Genomic DNA, 27,706 nt, shown 5'->3' with positions numbered 1-27,706 from the left:
TTTTCTTTTTTTTTAACCACCTTCCGATCTATCCGTCAATTTCAAGCTTTTATTACTTTTTTAATGTTTTTGTTTTATACCTTTCTGCCAAATAAAACATGTTTTTTTTTACGTCAAACACACGAAATATGCAACATTTTCCTGCCCCAAAAAAATGTCAAAGTGAAATATTTAATGCAAACTAATCGGAGCCTTAAATATGTCAATAATTCATAACAACATTGATTTTGATTCATTATTATGTTTTGAGCGATGTGTTATTATTACTTGTTATATGTCACCTCTTTGCACTTTTATTCCACTTAATTCTGGGTGTATTAAATATTATTTAAGATGTATTTCCATGACAGAAAGGACTGTAGTTCTATTTCTTGCCTTCTTCCACCTTCTTCTTCGGGTCTTGGTCCCGCGGCACTTCCGGCTCCTCCTGGGCCCCCTCTTTCTTCTGGGCCCCCTCCTTCTTCTTGACCTCCTCCTGGGCCCCCTCCTTCTTCTTGACCATGGCCTTGGCCGCCTCCTTGCCCGTGGTCTTCAGGACGGCTTTGATGCCCAGATTGTCGATGTTGTGCGCCGTCACCACCACGTTGGTGGCCGACCGCAGCGCCGTGTCGGTGGCCTGGCCCGCGTCGTCGCCGTACCTTTGGCCAGGGACAAGATGGCCTTCTTTCATAGGGTTTTAATTGGACGCCAACACCCGACATGAGCTTTAGCAGAAACACCTCCAGACTAATCAAGCGTTATTGGAGCAATAAAAGAGCAAAATTTGATGAGTCAGCGAGTTTTTGCTTTGCCTAACAGCTTCTCCAAGCCCCGAAACCTGAAAAGACAGGAAGTGTCCCAAAGAGGAAGTGACCCATGGGCAAGGCAGGAGAGGTGGGCGGCGCCATGTTACTCACTTGTACGTCACCGTTTGCACCGTCGCCGACGACACGCTCCTGCCGATCAGCTTGGCGCTGGTCTCCAGACTGGTCCACACGGCGGTGAAACCTGGTGGGGGGTTTTTTTTTAAGTCAAAGACCACGGTCAATCTTTTTTTGTACTTCCTGTCACGTCCATATTTGGACACCAGGAAATGTTGGCAGAACTGGGAACTGATGTGACCATGAACCTGGTCAAAATATTAAACTATATATATACATATAAATATATATGTGTATATATATACATATATATTTATATGTATATATATAAATATATATGTATTTATATATTAATATATTTATATATATATACATATATATAAATATATATATGTATATACTAACATTAGCATGTTAGCAACATACTTACGTTAGTATGTTAACATACTAACGTTAGCATGTTAACAACATACATAATGTTAGCATGTTAACAACAGACTAATGTTAGCATGTTAACATACAAAAGTTTGCATGTTAACATACAATAGTTTGCATGTTAACAACATATTAACGTTAGCATGTTAACTACATACTAAACATACTAAAGTTAGCATGTTAACAACATACTAACGTTAGCATGTTGACTACATACTAAACATACTAAAGTTAGCATGTTAACAACACACCAACGTTATGTTAAAATCCCACTAACGTTGGCATGTTGTTAACATACTAACATTAGCACGTTAGCATGTTAACACCATACTAACGTTAGCATGTTAACTACATACAAACATTAGCATGTTAACATACTAATGTTAGCATGTTAACAACACACCAACGTTAGCATGTTAAAAACACTAACGTTGGCATGTTAACATACTAGCGTTAGCATGTTAACATACTAACGTTAGCATGTTAACAACATACTAATGTTAGCATGTTAACAACACACTAATGTTAGCATGTTAACATACAAAAGTTTGCATGTTAACATACAAAAGTTTGCATGTTAACAACATATTAACGTTAGCATGTTAACTATATACTAACATTAGCATGTTAACATACTCAAGTTTTCATGTTAACAACATACTAACATTAGCATGTTAACTACATACTAGACATACTAAAGTTAGCATGTTAACAACACACCAACGCTATGTTAAAATCCCACTAACGTTGGCATGTTGTTAACATACTAACATTAGCACGTTAGCATGTTAACAACATACTAACATTAGCATGTTAACAACATACTTACGTTAGTATGGTAACATACTAACGTTAGCATGTTAACAACATACTAATGTTAGCATGTTAACAACACACTAATGTTAGCATGTTAACATACAAAAGTTTGCATGTTAATAACATATTAACGTTAGCATGTTAACTACATACTAACATTAGCATGTTAACATGCTAAAGTTTTCATGTTAACAACATACTAACGTTAGCATGTTAACTACATACTAAACATACTAAAGTTAGCATGTTAACAACACACCAACGTTATGTTAAAATCCCACTAACGTTGGCATGTTGTTAACATACTAACATTAGCACGTTAGCATGTTAACAAAATACTAACATTAGCATGTTAACAACATACTTACGTTAGTATGTTAACATACTAACGTTAGCATGTTAACAACATACTAATGTTAGCATGTTAACAACACACTAATGTTAGCATGTTAACATACAAAAGTTTGCATGTTAACAACATATTAACGTTAGCATGTTAACTACATACTAACATTAGCGTGTTAACATACTCAAGTTTTCATGTTAACAACATACTAACGTTAGCATGTTAACTACATACTAAACATACTAAAGTTAGCATGTTAACAACACACCAACGCTATGTTAAAATCCCACTAACGTTGGCATGTTGTTAACATACTAACATTAGCACGTTAGCATGTTAACAACATACTAACGTTAGCATGTTAACAACATACTAATGTTAGCATGTTAACAACACACTAATGTTAGCATGTTAACATACAAAAGTTTGCATGTTAACATACAAAAGTTTGCGTGTTAACAACATATTAACGTTAGCATGTTAACTACATACTAACATTAGCGTGTTAACATACTCAAGTTTTCATGTTAACAACATACTAACGTTAGCATGTTAACTACATACTAAACATACTAAAGTTAGCATGTTAACAACACACCAACGTTATGTTAAAATCCCACTAACGTTGGCATGTTGTTAACATACTAACATTAGCACGTTAGCATGTTAACAACATACTAACATTAGCATGTTAACAACATACTTACGTTAGTAAGTTAACATACTAACGTTAGCATGTTAACAACATACTAATGTTAGCATGTTAACAACACACTAATGTTAGCATGTTAACATACAAAAGTTTGCGTGTTAACAACATATTAACGTCAGCATGTTAACTACATACTAACATTAGCATGTTAACATACTCAAGTTTTCATGTTAACAACATACTAACATTAGCATGTTAACTACATACTAAACATACTGAAGTTAGCATGTTAACAACACACCAACGTTATGTTAAAATCCCACTAACGTTGGCATGTTGTTAACATACTAACATTAGCACGTTAGCATGTTAACAACATACTAACATTAGCATGTTAACAACATACTTACGTTAGTATGTTAACATACTAACGTTAGCATGTTAACAACATACTAATGTTAGCATGTTAACAACACACTAATGTTAGCATGTTAACATACTAATGTTAGCATGTTAACATACAAAAGTTTGCGTGTTAACAACATATTAACGTTAGCATGTTAACTACATACTAACATTAGTGTGTTAACATACTCAAGTTTTCATGTTAACAACATACTAACGTTAGCATGTTAACTACATACTAAACATACTAAAGTTAGCATGTTAACAACACACCAACGTTATGTTAAAATCCCACTAACGTTGGCATGTTGTTAACATACTAACTTTAGCACGTTAGCATGTTAACAACATACTAACATTAGCATGTTAACAACATACTTACGTTAGTATGTTAACATACTAACGTTAGCATGTTAACTACATACTAACATTAGCGTGTTAACATACTCAAGTTTTCATGTTAACAACATACTAACGTTAGCATGTTAACTACATACTAAACATACTAAAGTTAGCATGTTAACAACACACCAACGTTATGTTAAAATCCCACTAACGTTGGCATGTTGTTAACATACTAACATTAGCACGTTAGCATGTTAACAACATACTAACATTAGCATGTTAACAACATACTTACGTTAGTATGTTATATATATATATATATATATATATATATATATATATATATATTTATATATATATATATATATATATATATATATATATATATATATATATATATATATATATATATATATATATATATATATATATATATATATATACATATATATATATATATATGGCCCAATGCCCGAGTAAAAAAGTTTGGACTCCTCTGTAATAATAAATACATTATTTAGTTGCATAAACATCCACAAAAGTGCGTTCCTTCAGCACCCCCTGGTGGTGTTGGTGCTGGTTTTGAACTGTTTCTAATGGTGTAAATGTTTGAGTTTGAGTTTGATGTTCGCTCCCTTATCGTAGCGAATATTGAAATAAGTTTGGTTAAAAAAAAAAAAAAGAAAGAAAGAAAGAAAGAGGTCATCTGTATTCTGGGTGTTGTTGATAAATGACTTAGGCTTTGCATAGTAGAGTTTTAACTTGCAGGTCATTGCATTCTGTTGATTCTCGATTCGATTCTTTTAATTGATAAAGAATCGTTACAAATAACAATCCCGATTCATTCGAACATCCGTTTGTTTTGGACGCCTCTCCTAGCCGCACAAACGTATTCCCACAGAATGTCTTATTATCTGAATATTTTCAGTGATTGTGTGGATTTGTGAGATAGAAACAAAAGAAGTCACCTTGTAAGCCGCTGACGGCCACAAATTTGGCCCCCTCCATGTTGGACGGCTCCCCTTCTTTGCCCTTCATGGACTCCGGGATCATCTTGGCGCCGTGCTTCTTCAGGTGAGGGGCCACCTTCTCCGCCAGGTGTTCTGCCACCGTGCTCACGCCGTCCACTGCCCATCCACAACAGGTGTGTGAAGGTCACGGTGAGAACTTGGCCAGGGTGCTGACCACCTACCTGGGAGCTGACCACGTACCTAAGAACTGACAACCTACCTAGGAACTGACCAAACATCTAGGAACTGACCACATACCTACGAACTGACCACCTTCCTAGGAACTGACCACGTACCTACGAACTGACCACCTACATAGGAACTGACCATCTACCTCAGAACTGACCACCTACCTAGGAACTGACCACGTACCTAAGAACTGACAACCTACCTAGGAAATGACCAAACATCTAGGAACTGACCACATACCTACGAACTGACCACCTTCCTAGGAACTGACCACGTACCTATGAACTGACCACCTACATAGGAACTGACCATCTACCTCAGAACTGACCACCTACCTAGGAACTGACCACATACCTAGGATTCGACCACCTACCTAGTAACTGACCAAATACCTAGGATTTGACCATGTACCTAGAGACTGACCACCTACCTAGGAACTGACCACCTACCTAGGAACTGAGCACGTACCTATGAACTGACCACCTACCTAGGAACTGAGCACGTACCTACGAACTGACAACCTACCTAGGAACTGACCAAACATCTAGGAACTGACCACATACCTACGAACTGACCACCTTCCTAGGAACTGACCACGTACCTACGAACTGACCATCTACCTCAGAACTGACCACCTACCTAGGAACTGACCACGTACCTAAGAACTGACAACCTACCTAGGAAATGACCAAACATCTAGGAACTGACCACATACCTACGAACTGACCACCTTTCTAGGAACTGACCACGTACCTACGAACTGACCACCTACATAGGAACTGACCATCTACCTCAGAACTGACCACCTACCTAGGAACTGACCACATACCTAGGATTCGACCACCTACCTAGTAACTGACCAAATACCTAGGATTTGACCATGTACCTAGAAACTGACCACCTACCTAGGAACTGACCACCTACCTAGGAACTGAGCACGTACCTATGAACTGACCACCTACCTAGGAACTGAGCATGTACCTACGAACTGACCACGTGCCTAAGAACTGACCAAATACCTAGAAACTGACCCCCTACCTAGGAGCTGACCACCGACCTAGGAACTGATCACATACCTAAGAACTGACCACCTACCTAGGAACTGACCAAATACCTAGGATTTCACCACCTACCTAGGAACTGACAAAATACCTAGGATTTGACCATGTACCTAGAAACTGACCACATACCTAGGAACTGAGCACGTACCTATGAACTGACCACCTACCCAGGCACTGACCACATACCTAGGAACTGACCACCTACCTAGAAACTGACCACATACCTAGGAACTAACCACCTATCTAGAAAATGACCACCTACCTAGGAACTGACCACGTACTTAGGACCTGACCACATACCTAGAAACTAACCACCTACCTCGAAACTGACCACATACCTAGGAACTGACCACGTACCTAAGAACTGACCACGTACCTAAGAACTGACTACGTACCTAGGAACTGACCACGTACTTAAGAACTGACTACGTACCTAGGAACTGACCACGTACCTTTGAACTGACCACCTACCTAAGAACTGACCACGTACCTAGGAACTGACCACGTACCTAAGAACTGACCACGTACCTAAGAACTGACCACGTACCTAAGAACTGACTACGTACCTAGGAACTGACCACGTACTTAAGAACTGACTACGTACCTAAGAACTGACCACGTACCTAGGAACTGACCACGTACCTATGAACTGACCACCTACCTAGGAACTGACCACCTACCTACGAACTGACCACGTTCCTAAGAACTGACCAAATACCTGGGAACTGACCAAGTATCTAGGAACTCACCACCTACCCAGGCACTGACCACATACCTAGGAACTGACCACCTACCTAGAAACTGACCACATACCTAGGAACTAACCACCTATCTAGAAAATGACCACCTACCTAGGAACTGACCACGTACTTAGGACCTGACCACATACCTAGAAACTAACCACCTACCTCGAAACTGACCACATACCTAGGAACTGACCACGTACCTAAGAACTGACCACGTACCTAAGAACTGACTACGTACCTAGGAACTGACCACGTACTTAAGAACTGACTACGTACCTAGGAACTGACCACGTGCCTTTGAACTGACCACCTACCTAAGAACTGACCACGTACCTAGGAACTGACCACGTACCTAGGAACTGACCACGTACCTAAGAACTGACCACGTACCTAAAAACTGACCACGTACCTAAGTAAGAACTGACTACGTACTTAAGAACTGACTACGTACCTAAAAACTGACTACGTACCTAAGAACTGACCACGTACCTAAGAACTGACCATGTACCTAAGAACTGACCACGTACCTAGGAACTGACCACGTACCTAAGAACTGACCACGTACCTAAGAACTGACCACGTACCCAAGAACTGACTACGTACCTAGGAACTGACCACGTACTTAAGAACTGACTACGTACCTAAGAACTGACCACGTACCTAGGAACTGACCACGTACCTATGAACTGACCACCTACCTAGGAACTGACCACCTACCTACGAACTGACCACGTTCCTAAGAACTGACCAAATACCTGGGAACTGACCAAGTATCTAGGAACTCACCACCTACCCAGGCACTGACCACATACCTAGGAACTGACCACCTACCTAGAAACTGACCACATACCTAGGAACTAACCACCTATCTAGAAAATGACCACCTACCTAGGAACTGACCACGTACTTAGGACCTGACCACATACCTAGAAACTAACCACCTACCTCGAAACTGACCACATACCTAGGAACTGACCACGTACCTAAGAACTGACCACGTACCTAAGAACTGACTACGTACCTAGGAACTGACCACGTACTTAAGAACTGACTACGTACCTAGGAACTGACCACGTGCCTTTGAACTGACCACCTACCTAAGAACTGACCACGTACCTAGGAACTGACCACGTACCTAGGAACTGACCACGTACCTAAGAACTGACCACGTACCTAAAAACTGACCACGTACCTAAGTAAGAACTGACTACGTACTTAAGAACTGACTACGTACCTAAAAACTGACTACGTACCTAAGAACTGACCACGTACCTAAGAACTGACCATGTACCTAAGAACTGACCACGTACCTAAGAACTGACCATGTACCTAAGAACTGACCACGTACCCAAGAACTGACTGACGCGCTTGGCGCCCTCTGTGGCCTGTTTGGCCACATTCAGGCTCCTGGTGAGGTGCGGGCTGACCTCAGAGGGCGTTTCTTGGGGCGAGAGGCGGGCCCGGATCTTCAGCGCCCCCTGGTTGATGGCCCTGGTGGTGGCCTCCGCCCCTCGGACCACCTCCTGACCCAACACGGTCGCCCCTGCAGAGAAGAAGAGGTCAGTGGATGGCGCCCTCGAGTGAGTCGATGCTCAGGTATCGGGAACTTGCACCGTATCGGTTCAAATGTGACCAGTAGCCATCCGTACAATTAACATCTATTAATGCGCAGAAAAGTATACTAAATTGATATTGTTGAGTACCAGTATTGGGAATTGACAGAAATTGATACTGCTGGGTGCCTGTATCTACATGTAAGGTATCAGGAATTCGACACCGTATCGGTTCAAATTTTAACCATCGCCATTGCTGCTATTAACATTTATTTATGCGGACAAAAGTATACAAAATTGATACTGTTCGGTACCATTATTGATTCTCAGGTATCGGGAATTGTCACCGTATCGGTTCAAATGTGAACAGGAGCTAGTAACATTTATGAATGGGCACAAAAAGATACAAAATTGATACTGTTTGGTACCAGTATCGATTTTAGGTGTGGGGAATTGGTCCCGTATTCGTTCAAAGGTCGCCATCCCTACAATTAATATTTATTAATGTGCACAAAAGTATACAAAAATGATACTGTGGACTACCAGTATCGATTTTCAGGTATCGGGAACTGGTCCCGTATTGGTTCTAATGCAGCCATCTCTACAATGAAATGTATTAATGTGCACATATGTATACAAAATTGATATTGTATAGTACTAGTATCGTTTCTCAGGTATCAGGAATTGGCACCATATCGGTTCAAATGTGACCAGTCGCCATCCCTACAATTAATGAACATTTATTAATACGCACAAAAGTATACAAAATTGATACTGTTGGGTACCAAAATTGATTCTAAGGTATCGGAAATTGGCACCGTATCGGTTCAAATGTGAACAGTGGTAATCCTTACTATTGACATCAATAATACACATAAACCTTTTCAAAAATGATACTGTTGAGTACTAGTATCAATTTTCAGGTATCGGGAACTGGCACTGTATCGGTTCATATGTGACCAGTCGCCATCCCTACAATTAAATGTATTAATGTAAAACAAAAGTATACAAAATTGATACCAGTATTGGGAATTGGCACAAATTGATGCTTCTGGGTACCAGTATCTATATCTAATGTATTAGAAAGTTGGCACCGTATCGTTTCAAATGTGAACAGTTGCCATCTCTCCTACTAACATGTATTAAAACCCACAAAAGTATAAAAAATTGATACTGTTGAGTACCAGTATCGATTCTGAGGGATCGAAAATTGGCACCGTATCAGTTCAAATGTGAACAGTAGCCATCCCTACAATTAACATTTGTTAATACACACAAAAGTAAACAAAATTGATACTGTTGGATACCAAAATTGATACTAAGGTATCAGGAATTGGCAACGTATCGGTTCAAATGTAAACATCTCTACAATTAAATGTAATAATGTGCACAAAAGTATACAAAATTGATATTGTAGAGTACTAGTATCGATTCTCAGGTATCGGGAATTGGCCCTGTATTGGTTCAAATGTAGCCATGCCTACAATTAAATTTATTAAAGTGCACACAAGTATACAACATTGATACTGTTGAGTACCAGTATCGATTTTCCGGTATCGGGAACTGGCACGGTATCAGTTCAAATGTAAACAGTAGCCACCTGTACAATTTACATTTATTAATACACACAAAAGTAAACCAAATTGATACTGTTACGTTCCAGTATCGATAATTGGCACTGTATCGATTCCAATGTGAACAATCGCCATCCCTACTATTATCATTTATTAATGCGCACAAAAAAATACAAAACTGATACTGTAGAGTACCAGTATCGATTCTCAGGGATCGGGAATTGGCCCCGTATTGGTTTGAACGTCGCTATCCCTACAATTAACAATTATTAATGTGCACAAAAGTATAGACAATTGATACTGTTGGGTACCAGTATAGATCCTCAAGTATTGGGAATTGGCACTGTATCGGATCAAATGTGAACAGTGGTCATCCCTACTATTAACATTTATTAATACAAACAAAACTCTACAAAATTGATACTACACGGTACCAGTATCAATTCTCAGGTATAGGGAATTGGCACAGTATCGGTTCAAATGTGACCAGTCGCCATCCCTACTATTAATCAACATTTATTAATACGCACAAAAGTACACAAAATTGATACTGTTGGGTACTAAAGTTGACTCTAGAGTATCAGGAATTGGCACCGTATCGGTTCAAATGTGAACAGTGGTCATCCCTACTATTAACATTTAGTAATACACACAAACCTTTTCAAAAATGATACTGTTGAGTACCAGTATTGATTCTCAGGTATCGAGAATTGGCCCCGTATTGGTTCAAATGTCGCTATCCCTACAATTAACAATTATTAATGCGCACAAAAGTATACAAAATTGATACTATACGGTACCAGTATCGATTCTCAGGTATCGGGAATTGGCACCGTATCGGTTCAAATGTGACCAGTCGCCATCCCTAGTATTAATCAACATTTATTAATACGCACAAAAGTATACAAAATTGATACTGTTGGGTACTAAAGTTGACTCTAAAGTATCAGGAATTGGCACTGTATCGGTTCAAATGTGAACAGTGGTCATCCCTACTATTAACATTTAGTAATACACACAAACCTTTTCAAAAATGATACTGTTGAGTACCAGTATTGATTCTCAGGTATCGAGAATTGGCCCCGTATTGGTTCAAATGTCGCTATCCCTACAATTAACAATTATTAATGCGCACAAAAGTATACAAAATTGATACTGTTGGGTACCAGTATCAATTCTCAGGTATCCGGAATTGGCACCGTATCGGTTCAAATGTGAACAGGAGCAATTAACATTTATTAATGTGCACAAAAGTATAGAAAAGTGATACTGTTGAGTACCAGTATCGATTCACAGGTATCAGGAATTGGCCCCGTATTGGTACGAATGTAGCCATCTCCACAATTAAAAGTATTAATGTGCACAAAAGTATACAAAAATGATACTGTTGAGTACCAGTATCGATTTTCAGGTATCGGGAACTGGCACTGTATCGGTTCAAATGTTGCCATTCCTACAATTAACAATTATTAATGTGCACAAAAGTATACAAAGTTGATACTGTTGGGTACCAGTATCCATTCTCAGGTATCGGGAATTGGCCCTGTATTGGTACAAATGTAGCCATCTCTACAATTAAATGTATTAAAGTGTACACAAGTATACAAAATTGATACTGTTGAGTCCCAGTATCGATTTTCCGGTATCGGGAACTGGCACGATATCGGTTCAAATGTGACCAGTCGCCTTCCCTACAATTAACATTTATTAATACACACAAAAGTAAACAAAATTGATACTGTTACGTTCCAGTATCGGGAATTGGCACTGTATCGATTCCAATGTGAACAATTGCCATCCCCACTATTAACATTTATTAATGCACACAAAAGTATACAAAATTGATACTGTATGGTATCAGTATTGATTCGCAGGTATCGGGAATTGGCACCGTATTGGTTCAAATGTGACCAGTCGCCATCCCTACAATTAACATTTATTAATGCGCACAAAAGTAAACAAAATTGATACTGGTAGGGACGAGTGTCCGGAATTAGCACCGTATCGGTTCAAATGTGAACAGGAGCAATTAACACTTATTAATGCGCACAAACGTATAGAAAAGTGATACTGTTGGGTACCAGTATCCATTCTCAGGTATCGGGAATTGGCCCTGTATTGGTACAAATGTAGCCATCTCTACAATTAAATGTAATAACGTGCACAAAAGTATACAAAAATTGATATTGTAGAGTACCAGAATCAATTCACAGGTATCGGGAATTGGCACCGTATTGGTTCAAATGTGACCAGTCGCCATCCCTACTTTTAATAAACATTTTTTAATACGCACAAAAGTATAGAAAATTGATACTGTTGGGTACTAAAGTTGACTCTAGAGTATCAGGAATTGGCACCGTATCGGTTCAAATGTGAACAGTGGTCATCCCTACTATTAACATTTAGTAATACACACAAAAGTCTACAAAATTGATACTATACGGTACCAGTATCGATTCTCAGGTATCGGGAATTGGCACCGTATCGGTTCAAATGTGACCAGTCGCCATCCCTAGTATTAATCAACATTTATTAATACACACAAAAGTACACAAAATTGATACTGTTGGGTACTAAAGTTGACTCTAAAGTATCAGGAATTGGCACCGTATCGGTTCAAATGTGAACAGTGGTCATCCCTACAATTAACATTTAGTAATGCGCACAAAAGTAAACAAAATTGATACTGTTGGGTACCAAAATTGACTCTAAGGTATCAGAAATTGGCCCCGTATTGGTTCAAACGTAGCCATCTCTACAATTAAATGTATTAATGCGCACAAAAGTATACCAAATTGATACTGTTGGGTACCAGTATCAATTCTCACGTATCGGGAATTGGCACCGTATTGGTTCAAATGTGATTAGTCGCCATCCCTACAATTAATGAACATTTATTAATACGCACAAAAGTACACAAAATTGATACTGTTGGGTACCAAAATTGACTGTAAGGTATCGGGAATTGGCACCGTATCGGTTCAAATGTGAACAGTGGTCATCCCTACAATTAATGAACATTTATTAATACGCACAAAAGTACACAAAATTGATACTGTTGGGTACCAGAAATTGACTCTAAGGTATCGGGAATTGGCACCGTATCAGTTCAAATGTGAACAGTGGTCATCCCTACTATTAACATTTAGTAATACACACAAACCTTTTCAAAATTGATACTGTTGAGTGTCGCTATCCCTACAATTAACAATTATTAATGCGCACAAAAGTATACAAAATTGATACTGTTGGGTACCAGTATCAATTTTCATGTATCGGGAATTGGCACCGTATCGGTTCAAATGTGACCAGTCGCCATCCCTATAATTAACATTTAGTAATGCGCACAAAAGTAAACAAAATTGATAATGTCGGGTACCAGTATCAATTCTCAGGTATCGGGAATTGGCCCCGGATTGGTTCAAATGTAGCCATCTCTACAATTAAATGTATTAATGTGCACAAAAGTATCCCAAATTGATACTGTTGGGCACCAGTATCGGGAATTGGCCCCGTATTGGTTCAAATGTAGCCATCTCCACAATTAAATGTATTAATGTGCACAAAAGTATACCAAATTGATACTGTTGGGCACCGGTATCGGGAATTGGCACGGTATCGGTTCAAATGTGAACAGTGGTCATCCCTACTATTAACATTTATTAATACACACAAACCTTTTCAAAATTGATACTGTTGAGTACCAGTATTGATTCTCAGGTATCGAAAATTGGCCCCGTATTGGTTCAAATGTGACCAGTCGCCATCCCTATAATTAACATTTAGTAATGCGCACAAAAGTAAACAAAATTGATAATGTTGGGTACCAGTATCAATTCTCAGGTATCGGGAATTGGCCCCGTATCGGTTCAAATGTGACCAGTCGCCATCCCTATAATTAACATTTAGTAATGCGCACAAAAGTAAACAAAATTGATAATGTTGGGCACCAGTATCAATTCTCAGGTATCAGGAATTGGCCCCGTATTGGTTCAAATGTCGCCATCTCTACAATTAAATGTATTAATGTGCACAAAAGTATCCCAAATTGATACTGTTGGGCACCAGTATCGGGAATTGGCCCCGTATTGGTTCAAATGTAGCCATCTCCACAATTAAATGTATTAATGTGCACAAAAGTATACCAAATTGATACTGTTGGGCACCGGTATCGGGAATTGGCACGGTATCGGTTCAAATGTGAACAGTGGTCATCCCTACTATTAACATTTATTAATACACACAAACCTTTTCAAAATTGATACTGTTGAGTACCAGTATTGATTCTCAGGTATCGAAAATTGGCCCCGTATTGGTTCAAATGTGACCAGTCGCCATCCCTATAATTAACATTTAGTAATGCGCACAAAAGTAAACAAAATTGATAATGTTGGGTACCAGTATCAATTCTCAGGTATCGGGAATTGGCCCCGTATCGGTTCAAATGTGACCAGTCGCCATCCCTATAATTAACATTTAGTAATGCGCACAAAAGTAAACAAAATTGATAATGTTGGGCACCAGTATCAATTCTCAGGTATCAGGAATTGGCCCCGTATTGGTTCAAATGTCGCCATCTCTACAATTAAATGTAATAATGTGCACAAAAGTATACCAAATTGATACTGTTGGGCACCGGTATCGGGAATTGGCCCCGTATTGGTTCAAATGTCATCCCCGAGGTTAGCTGGGTCAAAGGTCACGAGGTCTCTGCACAGGTGTAGTGTGGAATCTCACCTGACAAGATCCCTCCGCCCATCTTCTCACTCCAGGTGGGCAGCGGGGCTTTTTCCTTCACCGTCACCGTCGCCCCCGGCAACATGACCTGGGGACCCAGGGGCACCGTCTCACTCAGGCTGATGACCCCTGACCCCGCGTCGTCCGGACTCTGTGGGGTTCACAGGTCAAGTGTGTGTGTGTGTATGTGTGTATGTGTGTGTGTGTGTGTGTGTGTGTGTGTGTGTGTGTGTGTGTGTGTGCGTGCGTGCTGACCTGCACCCTGAAGTCAGTCAGCTGCTTGATGAGGTCATGGAAGACGTCTCGGTCCTCAGCAGGCAGCTGGGAGGACAAGACCACGCCCACAAATGCACCTGACACAGGTGCCAAGGTGTCAGGGAACATGAAGATGTGGGAGGGGGCCAGCAGCACCGGCAGGGAGGGGCTGAGGAGGTACAGCCAGCCACACACCTGTAACACACACACACACTCTTAGCAGGCTGCATCACTACTTCCTGTTAGCTTGCTACCTCATTACTTCCTGTTAGCTTGCTACCTCACTACTTCCTGTTGGTTTGCTACCTCACTACTTCCTGTTAGCTTGCTACCTCATTACTTCCTGTTAGCTTGCTACCTCACTACTTCCTGTTGGTTTGCTACCTCACTACTTCCTGTTGGCATGATACCTCACTACTTCCTGTTAGCATGCTACCTCACTACTTCCTGTTGGCATGCTACCTCAGTACTTTCTGTTTGCGTGCTGCCAAACATGCTACCAGAGTACTTCCTGTTAGCTTGCTACCAAACATGTTACGGGCGTAATTCCTGTAAGCTTGATACGAAACTTGATACCAAGTTATTTCCTGTTAGCTTGCTACGAAACATTCTACCAGGGTAGTTCCTGTTAGCTTGTTACCAGAGTACTTCCTGTTAGCTTGCTACCAGAGTACATCCAGTTAGCTTGCTCCCAAACATGCTACGAGCGTACTTCCTGTGAGCTTGCTACGAAACTTGCTACCAGGCTACTTCCTGTTAGCTTGCTACGAAACATGCTACCAGGGTACTTCCTGATAGCTTGCTACCAGTGTACTTCCTGTTAGCCTGCTACCAGAGTACTTCCTGTTAGCTTGCTACCAGAGTACTTCCTGTTAGCTTGCTACCAAATATGCTACCAGAATACTTCCTGTTAGCTTGCTACCTCACTACTTCCTGTTAACTTGCTACCAAACATGCTACCAGAATACTTACTGTTAGCTTGCTACCAGATACTTCCTGTTAGCTTGCTACCTCACTACTTCCTGTTAGCATGCTACCTCACTAATTCCTGTTAGCATGCTACCTCACTACTTCCTGTTAGCTTGCTACCTCACTACTTCCTGTTAGCTTGCTCCCAGAGTAATTCCTGTTAGCTTGCTACCTCAGTACTTCCTGTTAGCTTGGTACCAGAGTACTTCCTGTTAGAATGCTACCAAACATGCTACCAGAGTACTTGCTGATAGCTTGCTACCAAACATGCTACCAGCGTACTTCCTGTTAGCTTGCTACCAAGCATGCTACCAGCGTACTTCCTGTGATCTTGGTACCAGAGTACTTCCTGTTAGCTTGCTACCAAACATGCTACAAGCCTACTTCATATTAGCTTGCTACCAAACATGCTACCAGGGTACTTCCTGTTAGTTTTTTTACCAAACATGTTACCAGAGTACTTCTTGTTAGCTTGCTACCTCAGTACTTCCTGTTAGCTTGGTACCAGAGTACTTCCTGTTAGAATGCTACCAAACATGCTACCAGAGTACTTGCTGTTAGCTTGCTACCAAACATGCTACCAGCATACTTCCTGTTAGCTTGGTACCAGAGTACTTCCTGTTAGCTTGCTATCAAACATGCTACGAGCGTACTTCCTGTTAGCTTGCTACCAAACATGCTACCAGGGTACTTCCTGTTAGTTTTTTTTACCAAACATGTTACCAGAGTACTTCCTGTTAGCTTGCTACCTCACTACTTCCTGTTAGCCTGGTACCAGAGTACTTCCTGTTAGAATTCTACCAAACATGCTACCAGCGTACTTCCTGTTAGCTTGCCACCAAGCATGCTACCAGCATACTTCCTGTTAGCTTGGTACCAGAGTACTTCCTGTTAGCTTATTACCTAACATGCTACGAGCGTACTTCCTGTTAGCTTGCTACCAAACATGCTATCAGGGTACTTCCTGTTAGTTTGTTACCAGACATGCTACCAGGGTACCTCCTGTTAGCTTTTTTACCAAACAATTTACCAGGGTACTTCTTGTTAGCTTGCTACCAGAGTACTTCCTGTTAGCTTGGTACCAGAGTACTTCCTGTTAGCTTACTATCAAACATGCTACAAGCGTACTTCCTGTTAGCTTGCTACCAAACAAGCTACCAGGTTATTTCCTGTTAGCTTTTTTACCAAACATGCTACCAGGGTACTTCCTGTTAGCTTGCTACCAGAGTACTTCCTGTTAGCTTGGTAGTCTTTTGATACTCGGCGCCGTTTTGGAAGTATTCTACATTAGCATGCTAAGGTTTTATGCTAGCATTTTTGCTAACTTCATTCATATATACCTAAAAATCATGACTTTCGATACTTGGCGCCATCTTAAACATATGCTAACTTCTCCAGGTCAGATTCCAGGGGATCAATGACGGCCTCTGTGAGGTTCGCTCCCTCCGGCGCCAACACAACAGAAACGCTGAGTCATCAGTTAGCGTCTCCATTGTGGTGGAGCGGAACAAAGGCCTCCTTTGTTCTGCCCAATCACAATCCAGTATTAAAAAGTGGAACAAAGGAAGTGGAACTAGTAAAGATTTGGTTTTGTACTCACATCCAGAAAGACCGGCCCGCGTCCACCGGCCGGGTCCTGGGACTGGGCGTCGAAGGCAACGATGCGGAGGTACCCGGGCTGGGAGAGGGCGCTCACCTGCCCGCCGGGCGCCACGAAGAACATCTGCACCCCCGAGGGGATCAGCAGCAGCTCGCTCCGGTTCTCCAGTTCGGCTCCGCTCCACTCCCCCGGTGCCGGGGTGTGTGCCAGGCTGAGGTGTCCGTCCGCGGGCTGCGGGCTGTAGACCGGGGGCAGAGCCTGGGCCTGGGCCTGGGCCGGGGGCTCGGACATGTCGGGCGGGGCTCTCCTGGCCGGGAGGGGCGGGAGCGTGTTGAGGGGGCCGGCGCCGGGAGGGATGGAGGGGTAGAGGTGCTGGAGGGGGTTGTGGGCGGGCACCGGCGGGTAGAGGCTGGGGGTGAGCGCCATGAGCAGCCGCCGCCTCTGGCCAGCAGGGGGCGCGTGCGAGGCGTCCAGGCCGGAGAGGTGGGTGCTGAAGGTGGCCAGGGTGCCCTGCATCCGCCGCTGCAGCTCCCTGGCCCGGTCCCACAGGGGCCCCTGGTGACGGGGCCCCGAGGTGGGCACCCCCAGCCCGTGCATGAGGTGCTGCTGGCCCTTGAGGTAGTACTCCTCCGCCTTGGCCCGGTCACCGCCCTCCTCCAGGGACACACCCCGGCTCAGGACCTGGAAGGCCAGCTCGTACTGGTCCTTGATCAGCAGCAGTTCTGCCGGCTCCGACATGCTAGACACAAAACATAACACTATTTACTGTCTACTACTACTACTACTAGTATTTAGTACTACAACTGTGTACTACTACTGTGTACTACATACATGTATTTATTACTACTACTGTGTACTACTACTGTGTACTAAATACATGTATCTATTACTACTAATCTGTACTACTACTGTGTACTACATACATGTATTTATTATTACTACTGTGTACTACATACATGTATTTATTACTACTACTCTGTACTACTACTGTGTACTACATACATGTATTTATTAGTACTACTCTGTACTACATACATGTATTTATTACTACTACTGTGTACTACTACTCTGTACTACATACATGTATGTGTTACTACTACAGTGTACTACAACTGTGTACTACATATTACTACTACTACTGTGTACTACATACATGTACTGATAACTACTACTGTGTACTACTACTGTGCACTACATACTACTACTACAATTGTGTATTACATACAAGTATTTATTACTACTATTGTGTACTACTACAGTGTACTTCACACTAGTATTTATTACTACTACTACTGTGTACTACATTCATGTATTTATTATTACTATTACTGTGTACCACTATGTGTACTACAAACATGTATTTATTACTACAACTGTATACTACACATTAGTATTTATTACTACTAATGTGTACTACTACTGTGTACTACATACATGTATTTATTACTACTACTGTGTACTACTACTGTGTACTACATACATGTATTTATTACTACTACTGTGTACTACTACTGAGCGGAAGAAGATGGATGGATGGACGTACTACTACTGTATACTTCATACATGTATTCATTACTACTACTGTGTACTACTACTGTGTACTAGATACATGTATTTATTACTACTACTGTGTACTAGTACTGTGTACTAGATACATGTATTTATTACTACAACTGTATATTACATATTAGTATTTATTACTATTACTGTGTACTACTACTGTGTACTACATACAAGTTTTTATTACTACGACTATGTACTACTACTGCGTAATACTACTGTGTACTATATACATGTATTTATTACTACTACTGTGAACTACATACATGTATTTATTACTACTTCTGTGAACTACTATGTACTAAATACATGTATTTATTACTACTACTGTGTACTACTACTAAGCGGAAGAAAATGGATAGAGGGATGTACTACTACTGTGTACTCCATACATGTATTTATTACTACTACTGTGTACTACATACTAGTATGTATTACTACTACTGTGTACTACTACTGTGACCTAAATACATGTATTTAGTGCTACTATTGTGTACTACATACATGTATTGATTACCACTACTGTGTAATACTACTGTGTAATACATACTACTACTACCGTGCACTACATACTAGTATTTACTACTGTGTAATACATACTACTACTATTTATTAACACTACTGTGTACTACTACTGTGTACTACATACATGTATTTATTACTACAACTGTATACTACATATTAGTATTTATTACTACTACTACTGTGTACAACATGCAAGTTTTTATTACTACTACTATGTACTACTACTGTGTAATACTACTGTGTACTACATACATGTATTTATTACTACTACTGTGAACTACATACATGTATTTATAACTACTTCTGTGAACAGCTACTATGTGGTACGGATATGTATTTATTACTACTGCTGTGTACTACATACTAGTATGTATTATTACTGCTACTGTGTACTACTACTGTGTACTATGTACATGTATTTATTACTACTACTGTGTACTATATGCTAGTATTTATTACTACTACGCTATACTACTACTGTCTACTACATACATGTATTGATTACTACTACTGTGTAATACTACTGTGTAATAAATACTACTACTACTGTGTACTACATACTAGTATTTATTACTACTACATACTAGTATGTATTACTACTACTGTGTACTACTACTGTGACCTAAATACATGTATTTAGTGCTACTATTGTGTACTACATACATGTATTGATTACTACTACTGTGTACTACTACTGTGTGATACATACTACTACTACTGTGAACTACATACTAGTATTTTTACTACTACTGTGTACTACATACTAGTATGTATTACTACTACTGTGTACTACTACTGTGACCTAAATACATGTATTTAATGCTACTACTGTGTACTACATACTAGTATTTATTACTACTTCTGTATACAACATACATGTATTTATTGCTACTACTGGGTACTACCACTGTGTACTACTACTGTGTACTACATACATGTATTTATTCCTACTACTGTGCACTACTACTATGTACTAAAACATGTATTTATTACTACTACTGTGTACTACTACTCTACACTGAGTATAAATGTATTTATTACTACTATTGTGTACTATTACTCTGTATTAAATACATGTATTTATTACCACTAATGTGTAATACTACTGTGTACTACATACAACTATTTAGTACTACTACTGTGTACTACATACTAGTATTTATTATGACTACTGTGTACTACTACTGTGTACTACATACATGTATTTATTACTACTACTGTGTACAACCACTATGTGCTACATATTGTACTAGTATGTATAACTACTGCTGTGTACTAAATACCAGTATTTATTACTACTACTGTATACTACATACAAGTATTTATTACCTCTGTCCTACTACTGTATAAAAACATGTATTCACATACACTTCTACTGTATACTACTACTGTATACTACATACAAATATGTATTACTTATCCACTACTACTGTATACTACATACAAATATGTATTACTTATCTACTACTACTGTATACTACATACAAATATTGATTTCTTCTACTTTTGATCTGCTACAGTATCCTACGTATAAATATTTACTTTTACTTCTGTACTAGTACTGTATACTAATACAGCATGCTACATAATAATATGATTGCTTCTGTACTAGTACTGTAAGTGTATACATAAAAACATGATGACTTGTGTACTAGTGCAGTATAAAGATGAATGTAATGTAAAGAGGATGTAAACAATATAATAACAATATAAAGATGAATGTTATGTAAAGGTAGAACAAAATAAATAGTATCCTACATACAAACATGATGACTTGTGTACTAGTACAATATAAAGATGAATGTTACGTAAAGGTAGAACAAAATAAGAAACAGTATCCTACATACAAACATGATGAGTTGTGTACTAGTACAATATAAAGATGAATGTTACGTAAAGGTAGAACAAAATAAGAAGACAACATGTAAACAGGTGCACGCAGGTGTACAGGTGCACGCAGGTGAGTTGAGGTGTTCCAGTTTAACCTGCAGGACCAGAACGCCTGAGGTCGCCTGCTCAGCAATGATGTCAAACATCTTCCACGAGAAGAAGTCGAGTCTTAGTGTTAGTAGGCTTATCAGGAATCCACAAGTCAACAAAATAAAACAATTTTGACTCACCTTGACTACAAGAAGCTGACTTCCTGCCGGAAAAATAAAAGCGCCACAAAATTCCACCTGGGAGTTAAAAAAAGAAGACCGTCTGACTTAAATGCCTGCTGCTCACTAAAATGTGCTCTTGGCATGTGAGTCATATTTACATACTTCTCTCCACCTGCCGCACCTCCTGCACGTCACTTCCTGCTTTCACAATAAAAGCCTCACATTGAAGATTGCATTTCATTCTGCCTTACAGGAACTAAGTTGACACGCTAACAATGGAATGTTTCAATTGAGTGTTATTACAAAATATATTACACTTAATTTGCTAAAAAAAAAAAAATTAAGTGTAATATGGTAGCATGCTAAAATGCTAACTGTAACATGCGGCAGGAACCAAAATATGTCACTCAAAGCTGTTGACCTGATTTTTTATTTTTTTTTATGCCCCACTGTGGGATGAATAAAATATTATCTTAGTTACAAAAAAAAAAAAAAAAATCAGGCATGGTAATGTTAGCATGCTACAATGCTAACTATAACATGCATTAAGTAACAAAATATATTACTCCGTGGTGCGTACCTGAAAAAGATTGTTTCAAAATGCTGGCCATGCATCAAGTACCAAAAGATGACTGAGGTGTATATCTACAGAAGTAGCTGAAAAAAAGCTAGCATGTTAACATTAGCATGCTAACAGGTATCATTTGTCAAGTAACAAAACATTCAACGCTCAGGTGTGTACCTGCTAAATTTCCTCGCTGCTGGATAAATAAAAGATTATCTTAGCGACAAAAAAATCGGGCATGTTAATGTTAGCATGCTAAAATGCTAACTATAACATGCGTTGAGTAACAAAATATGTAACTCTGAGGTGCGTACCTGAAAAACAATGTTTAAAAATGCTGGCCACGCATCAAGTACCAAAATAGGACTGAGGTGTATATCTACAGAAGTAGCTGAAAAAATTTAGCATATTAACATTAGCATGCTAACAGGTATCATTCGTCAAGTAACAAAATATTTGAGGCTCAGGTGTGTACCTGCTAAATTTCCGCACTGTGGGATGAATAAAATATCATCTTAGCTACAACAAAATCAGGCATGTTAATGTTAGCATGCTAAAATGCTAACTGTAAAATGTGTCAGGCACCAAAATATGTCACTCTAAGCTGTGTATCTGATTTTTTTTTAAATGCTAACCTGCTAACGTTAGCATGCATCAAGTACCAAAATATGACTGAGGTGTATATCTACAGAAGTAGCTGAAAAAAGTTAGCATATTAACATTAGCATGCTAACAGGAATCATTCGTCAAGTAAGGAAATATTCAACGCTCATGAGTATACCTGCAAAATTTTCCCACAGTGGGATGAATAAAAGATTATCTTGCTGTAATTACGCCAGCAAGTGTAAAAAAATAAATAAAAAATAAAAAATAAAATAAGTAAACGGTCAATGGCGGGGTGGGCGGGGTTTATATTGTTGGTCACGTGACCATGCTGCGCCGGTAAACTAAACGATATAAAAATATACATATTTTAACTTCAATATCGACCTAAAATCATTTAAAATAATACTAGTATGTACTGTTGTGTAAATAAATACACCAGCTAGTGTAGAAAAAAAAATAAATGAATAAATAAGCTGTCATCAACACGGGGGCGGGGTCTATTTTGTTTGGCACGTGACCAAGCTATGCCGGTAAAAACTAAACGATATAAAAAATTAAAAAAACTTTATTTAAAATCATCTAAAATAGGACTAGTATGTACTGTTGTGTAAATACGCCGGCAAGTGTAAAAAAATAAAAAATAAAAAAATAAGTAAACGGTCGTCAGCGGGGTGGGTCACGTGACCAAACTACGCCGGGTAAACTGAACAATATAAAAAAGTATTTTAACTGGAATATCGACCAAAAATTATTTAAAATAAGACTAATATGAACTGTTGTGTAAACACACCATGAGTTGTCTAATTAAAATAAATAAATAAATAAATAAACGCTCATCAGCCGAGTGGGCGGGGTCGATATTGTTGGTCACGTGATCATGTACGCCGGTAAACTCAACAATATAGCATTTTTTAAAAATATATTTTAACTTTAATATCGACCTAAAAGAATATAAGTTAAGACTAGTAAGCACTGTTCGGTAAATACGCCAGCGTCAAAAAAAAAAAAAAAAAAAAGGTAAAAATAAATCATCAGCGGGGTGGGCGGGGCTTACAGGTCCGTCACGTGACCGTGCTAGGCCGGTACATGAAACAACGGAGCATTTTTAGACATGTTTTAATTTCAATATCGACTTAAAACAATCCACCACACGACTTTTCGCGTTGTCCCACGTAGATGTCACGTTTTATGGCGTATAAGAAGATCATTGAGACGTTTAAATGACAACTAATAATAATAACTTTAACTTTAATAAATGACAAGGACTGCAGCGCCCAAAATATCCGCTAGAGGGCAGGATCGCTCCTTTATTTCCATGTCAAACAATTAAAAAGTCACTTTTTATTGCAGAAAATCTGCCTTTAATTAAGGATAATAATGCGCAGCTGTCATTGACACCGTCAGAGACATCTTTGAACCATCTTGTTATGTCAAAATGTGGAACTATTTATCAGGTGATCTATGCAGGAAATTATTTTAATCAGCATTTTAATTTTTCATCAATTTTCAATTTTACAGGATAGCTTTAGCATGAGTTACCTTCTCCTGCCGCCTGAGCTGCAGAAGACAGGAATTATTAATGTCTTTAAATATTTTTTCTTTTCTTTCCCTGTATTTCCCCATATTTTGCATTTTAAGGGACACACACAAATATTTCCAAGAAATAAATAAATTATTCATATATTTAAATATTCAAAGCAAATGGGACGTTGCCTCGCCTGAATTGAGGAAAGTGCCACTAAATCTATTGTTGTTATTGCAGAGATGTTCAATTGAAGCTAAGATGTCTCACTATGACCATTTTGTCACAGGGGAACTTTTATTTTGAAGGGGGCCCTGCCATCTGTTTGCCATTAGTCTCATTGTTATTCTGGACAAGTACGCGTCTGTCAGCCGCTCTGTCCTTTTTCTGTGTGTGTGTGTGTGTGTGTGTGTGCGTGTGTGTGTGTGTGTGTGTGTGTGTGTGTGTGTGTGTGTGTGTGTGTGTGTGTGTGTGTGTGTGTGTGTGTGTGTGTGTTCTGGCTGATTTAATGGGGACATCGCTGTGTTTACACAGTCACCTTTAGGGAACTTCGGACGGTATGGGGACATCGCTTTGTTTACACAGTCACCTTTAGGGAACTTCGGACGGTATGGGGACATCGCTCTAGGGGACCTCTGAAGGAATGGGGACATCGCTCTGTTTACACAGTCACCTTTAGGGGACCTCGGACGGTATGGGGACATCGCTGGATTTACACAGTCACCTTTAGGGGACCTTGGACAGTATGGGGGCATCGCTCTAGGGGACCTCTGACGGTATGGGGACATCGCTCTGTTCACACAGTCACCTTTAGGGAACTTCGGACGGTATGAGGACCTCTGACGGTATGGGGATATCGCTTTGTTTACAGTCACCTTTAGGGGACCTCTGACAGTATGGGGAAATCGCTCTAGGGGACCTCGGACGGTATGGGGACATCGCTCTGTTTACACAGTCACCTTTAGGGGACCTCTGACGGTATGGGGACATCGCTCTGTTCACACAGTCACCTTTAGGGGACCTCTAACAGTATGGGGGCATCGCTCTAGGGGGACAACGGATGGTATGGGGACACTGCTCTGTTTACACAGTCAACTTTAGAGGACTTCTGACAGTATGGGACATCACTCTAGGGGACCTCTGACGGTATGGGGACATCGCTCTGTTTACACAGCCACCTTTAGGGGACCTCTGACGGTATGGGGACTTCGCTCTAGGGGACCTCGGACGGTATGGGGACATCGCTGTGTTTACACAGTCGCCTTTAAGGGACCTCTGACGGTATGGGGACTTCGCTCTAGGGGACCTCTGACGGTATGGGGACATCGCTCTGTTTACACAGTCACCTTTAGGGGACCTCTGACGGTATGGGGACTTCGCTCTCGGGGACCTCGGATGGTATGGGGACACTGCTCTGTTTACACAGTCAACTTTAGAGGACTTCTGACGGTATGGGGACATCGCTCTAGGGGACCTCTGAAGGAATGGGGACACCGCTCTGTTTACACAGTCACCTTTAGGGGACCTCTGACAGTATGGGGGCATCGCTCTGTTTACACAGTCGCCTTTAGGGCACATCTGACGGTATGGGGACATCGCTCTGTTCACACACTCACCTTTAGGGAACTTCGGACGGTATGAGGACCTCTGACGGTATGGGGACATCGCTTTGTTTACACAATTACCTTTAGGGGACCTCTGACAGGATGGGGAAATAGCTCTAGGGGACCTCGGACGGTATGGGGACATCGCTCTGTTTACACAGTCGCCTTTAGGGGACCTCTGACGGTATGGGGACATCGCTCTGTTCACACAGTCACCTTTAGGGAACTTCGGACGGTATGAGGACCTCTGACGGTATGGGGACATCGCTTTGTTTACACAGTCACCTTTAGGGGACCTCTGACAGAATGGGGAAATCGCTCTAGGGGACCTCGGACGGTATGGGGACATCGCTCTGTTTACACAGTCACCTTTAGGGGACCTCTGACGGTATGGGGACATCGCTCTGTTCACACAGTCACCTTTAAGGGACCTCTGACGGTATGGGGGCATCGCTCTAGGGGACCTCGGATGGTATGGGGACACTGCTCTGTTTACACAGTCAACTTTAGAGGACTTCTGACGGTATGGGGACATCGCTCTAGGGGACCTCTGACGGTATGGAGACATCGCTCTGTTTACACAGTCACCTTTAGGGGACCTCTGACAGTATGGGGACATCGCTCTAGGGGACCTCTGACGGTATGGGGTGAGCATACTGTCAGAGGTCCCCTCTGACGGTATGCTCACCCCATACCATACACAGTCAAATTTAGAGGACTTCTGACGGTATGGGGACATCGCTCTAGGGGACCTCTGACGGTATGGGGACATCGCTCTGTTTACACAGTCGCCTTTAGGGCACATCTGACGGTATGGGGACATCGCTCTGTTCACACACTCACCTTTAGGGAACTTCGGACGGTATGAGGACCTCTGACGGTATGGGGACATCGCTTTGTTTACACAATTACCTTTAGGGGACCTCTGACAGGATGGGGAAATAGCTCTAGGGGACCTCGGACGGTATGGGGACATCGCTCTGTTTACACAGTCGCCTTTAGGGGACCTCTGACGGTATGGGGACATCGCTCTGTTCACACAGTCACCTTTAGGGAACTTCGGACGGTATGAGGACCTCTGACGGTATGGGGACATCGCTTTGTTTACACAGTCACCTTTAGGGGACCTCTGACAGAATGGGGAAATCGCTCTAGGGGACCTCGGACGGTATGGGGACATCGCTCTGTTTACACAGTCACCTTTAGGGGACCTCTGACGGTATGGGGACATCGCTCTGTTCACACAGTCACCTTTAAGGGACCTCTGACGGTATGGGGGCATCGCTCTAGGGGACCTCGGATGGTATGGGGACACTGCTCTGTTTACACAGTCAACTTTAGAGGACTTCTGACGGTATGGGGACATCGCTCTAGGGGACCTCTGACGGTATGGAGACATCGCTCTGTTTACACAGTCACCTTTAGGGGACCTCTGACAGTATGGGGACATCGCTCTAGGGGACCTCTGACGGTATGGGGTGAGCATACTGTCAGAGGTCCCCTCTGACGGTATGCTCACCCCATACCATACACAGTCAAATTTAGAGGACTTCTGACGGTATGGGGACATCGCTCTAGGGGACCTCTGACGGTATGGGGACACTGCTCTGTTTACACAGTCACCTTTAGGGGACTTCTGACGGTATGGGGACATCGCTCTAGGGGACCT

At 40.8% G+C, this 27,706-nt stretch overlaps 1 protein-coding gene across 3 annotated transcripts; it reads right to left on the bottom strand.

Moving 5' to 3' along the window:
• LOC133550777 (spartin-like) lies at window positions 1-21,918 on the bottom strand. 3 transcript variants are annotated; one of them, XM_061896810.1, is made up of 9 exons: window positions 21,759-21,906; window positions 21,587-21,674; window positions 17,554-18,292; window positions 14,985-15,179; window positions 14,730-14,880; window positions 8,214-8,408; window positions 4,828-4,986; window positions 897-987; window positions 1-638 (listed from the first exon to the last, which is right to left on the bottom strand). In XM_061896810.1, exons 3-9 carry the CDS (start codon window positions 18,289-18,291, stop codon window positions 365-367), a joined length of 1,803 nt encoding a protein of 600 aa, XP_061752794.1. In that variant the 5' UTR covers window position 18,292; window positions 21,587-21,674; window positions 21,759-21,906; the 3' UTR covers window positions 1-364. The 3 variants fall into 3 exon arrangements, with proteins under 3 accessions (XP_061752794.1, XP_061752793.1, XP_061752795.1); XM_061896809.1 differs by lacking the exon at window positions 21,587-21,674 and having other exon boundaries at window positions 21,759-21,918; XM_061896811.1 differs by lacking the exons at window positions 1-638; window positions 21,587-21,674 and adding an exon at window positions 651-817 and having other exon boundaries at window positions 21,759-21,918.
• Window positions 21,919-27,706: the final 5,788 nt, after the last annotated feature.

This window comes from Nerophis ophidion, linkage group LG04, assembly GCF_033978795.1.
Source record: "Nerophis ophidion isolate RoL-2023_Sa linkage group LG04, RoL_Noph_v1.0, whole genome shotgun sequence".
NCBI classification, from domain to species: Eukaryota; Metazoa; Chordata; class Actinopteri; order Syngnathiformes; family Syngnathidae; genus Nerophis; species Nerophis ophidion.
Note: the sequence above shows the minus strand (reverse complement) of the source record. Positions and strands in the feature narration are given on the sequence as shown.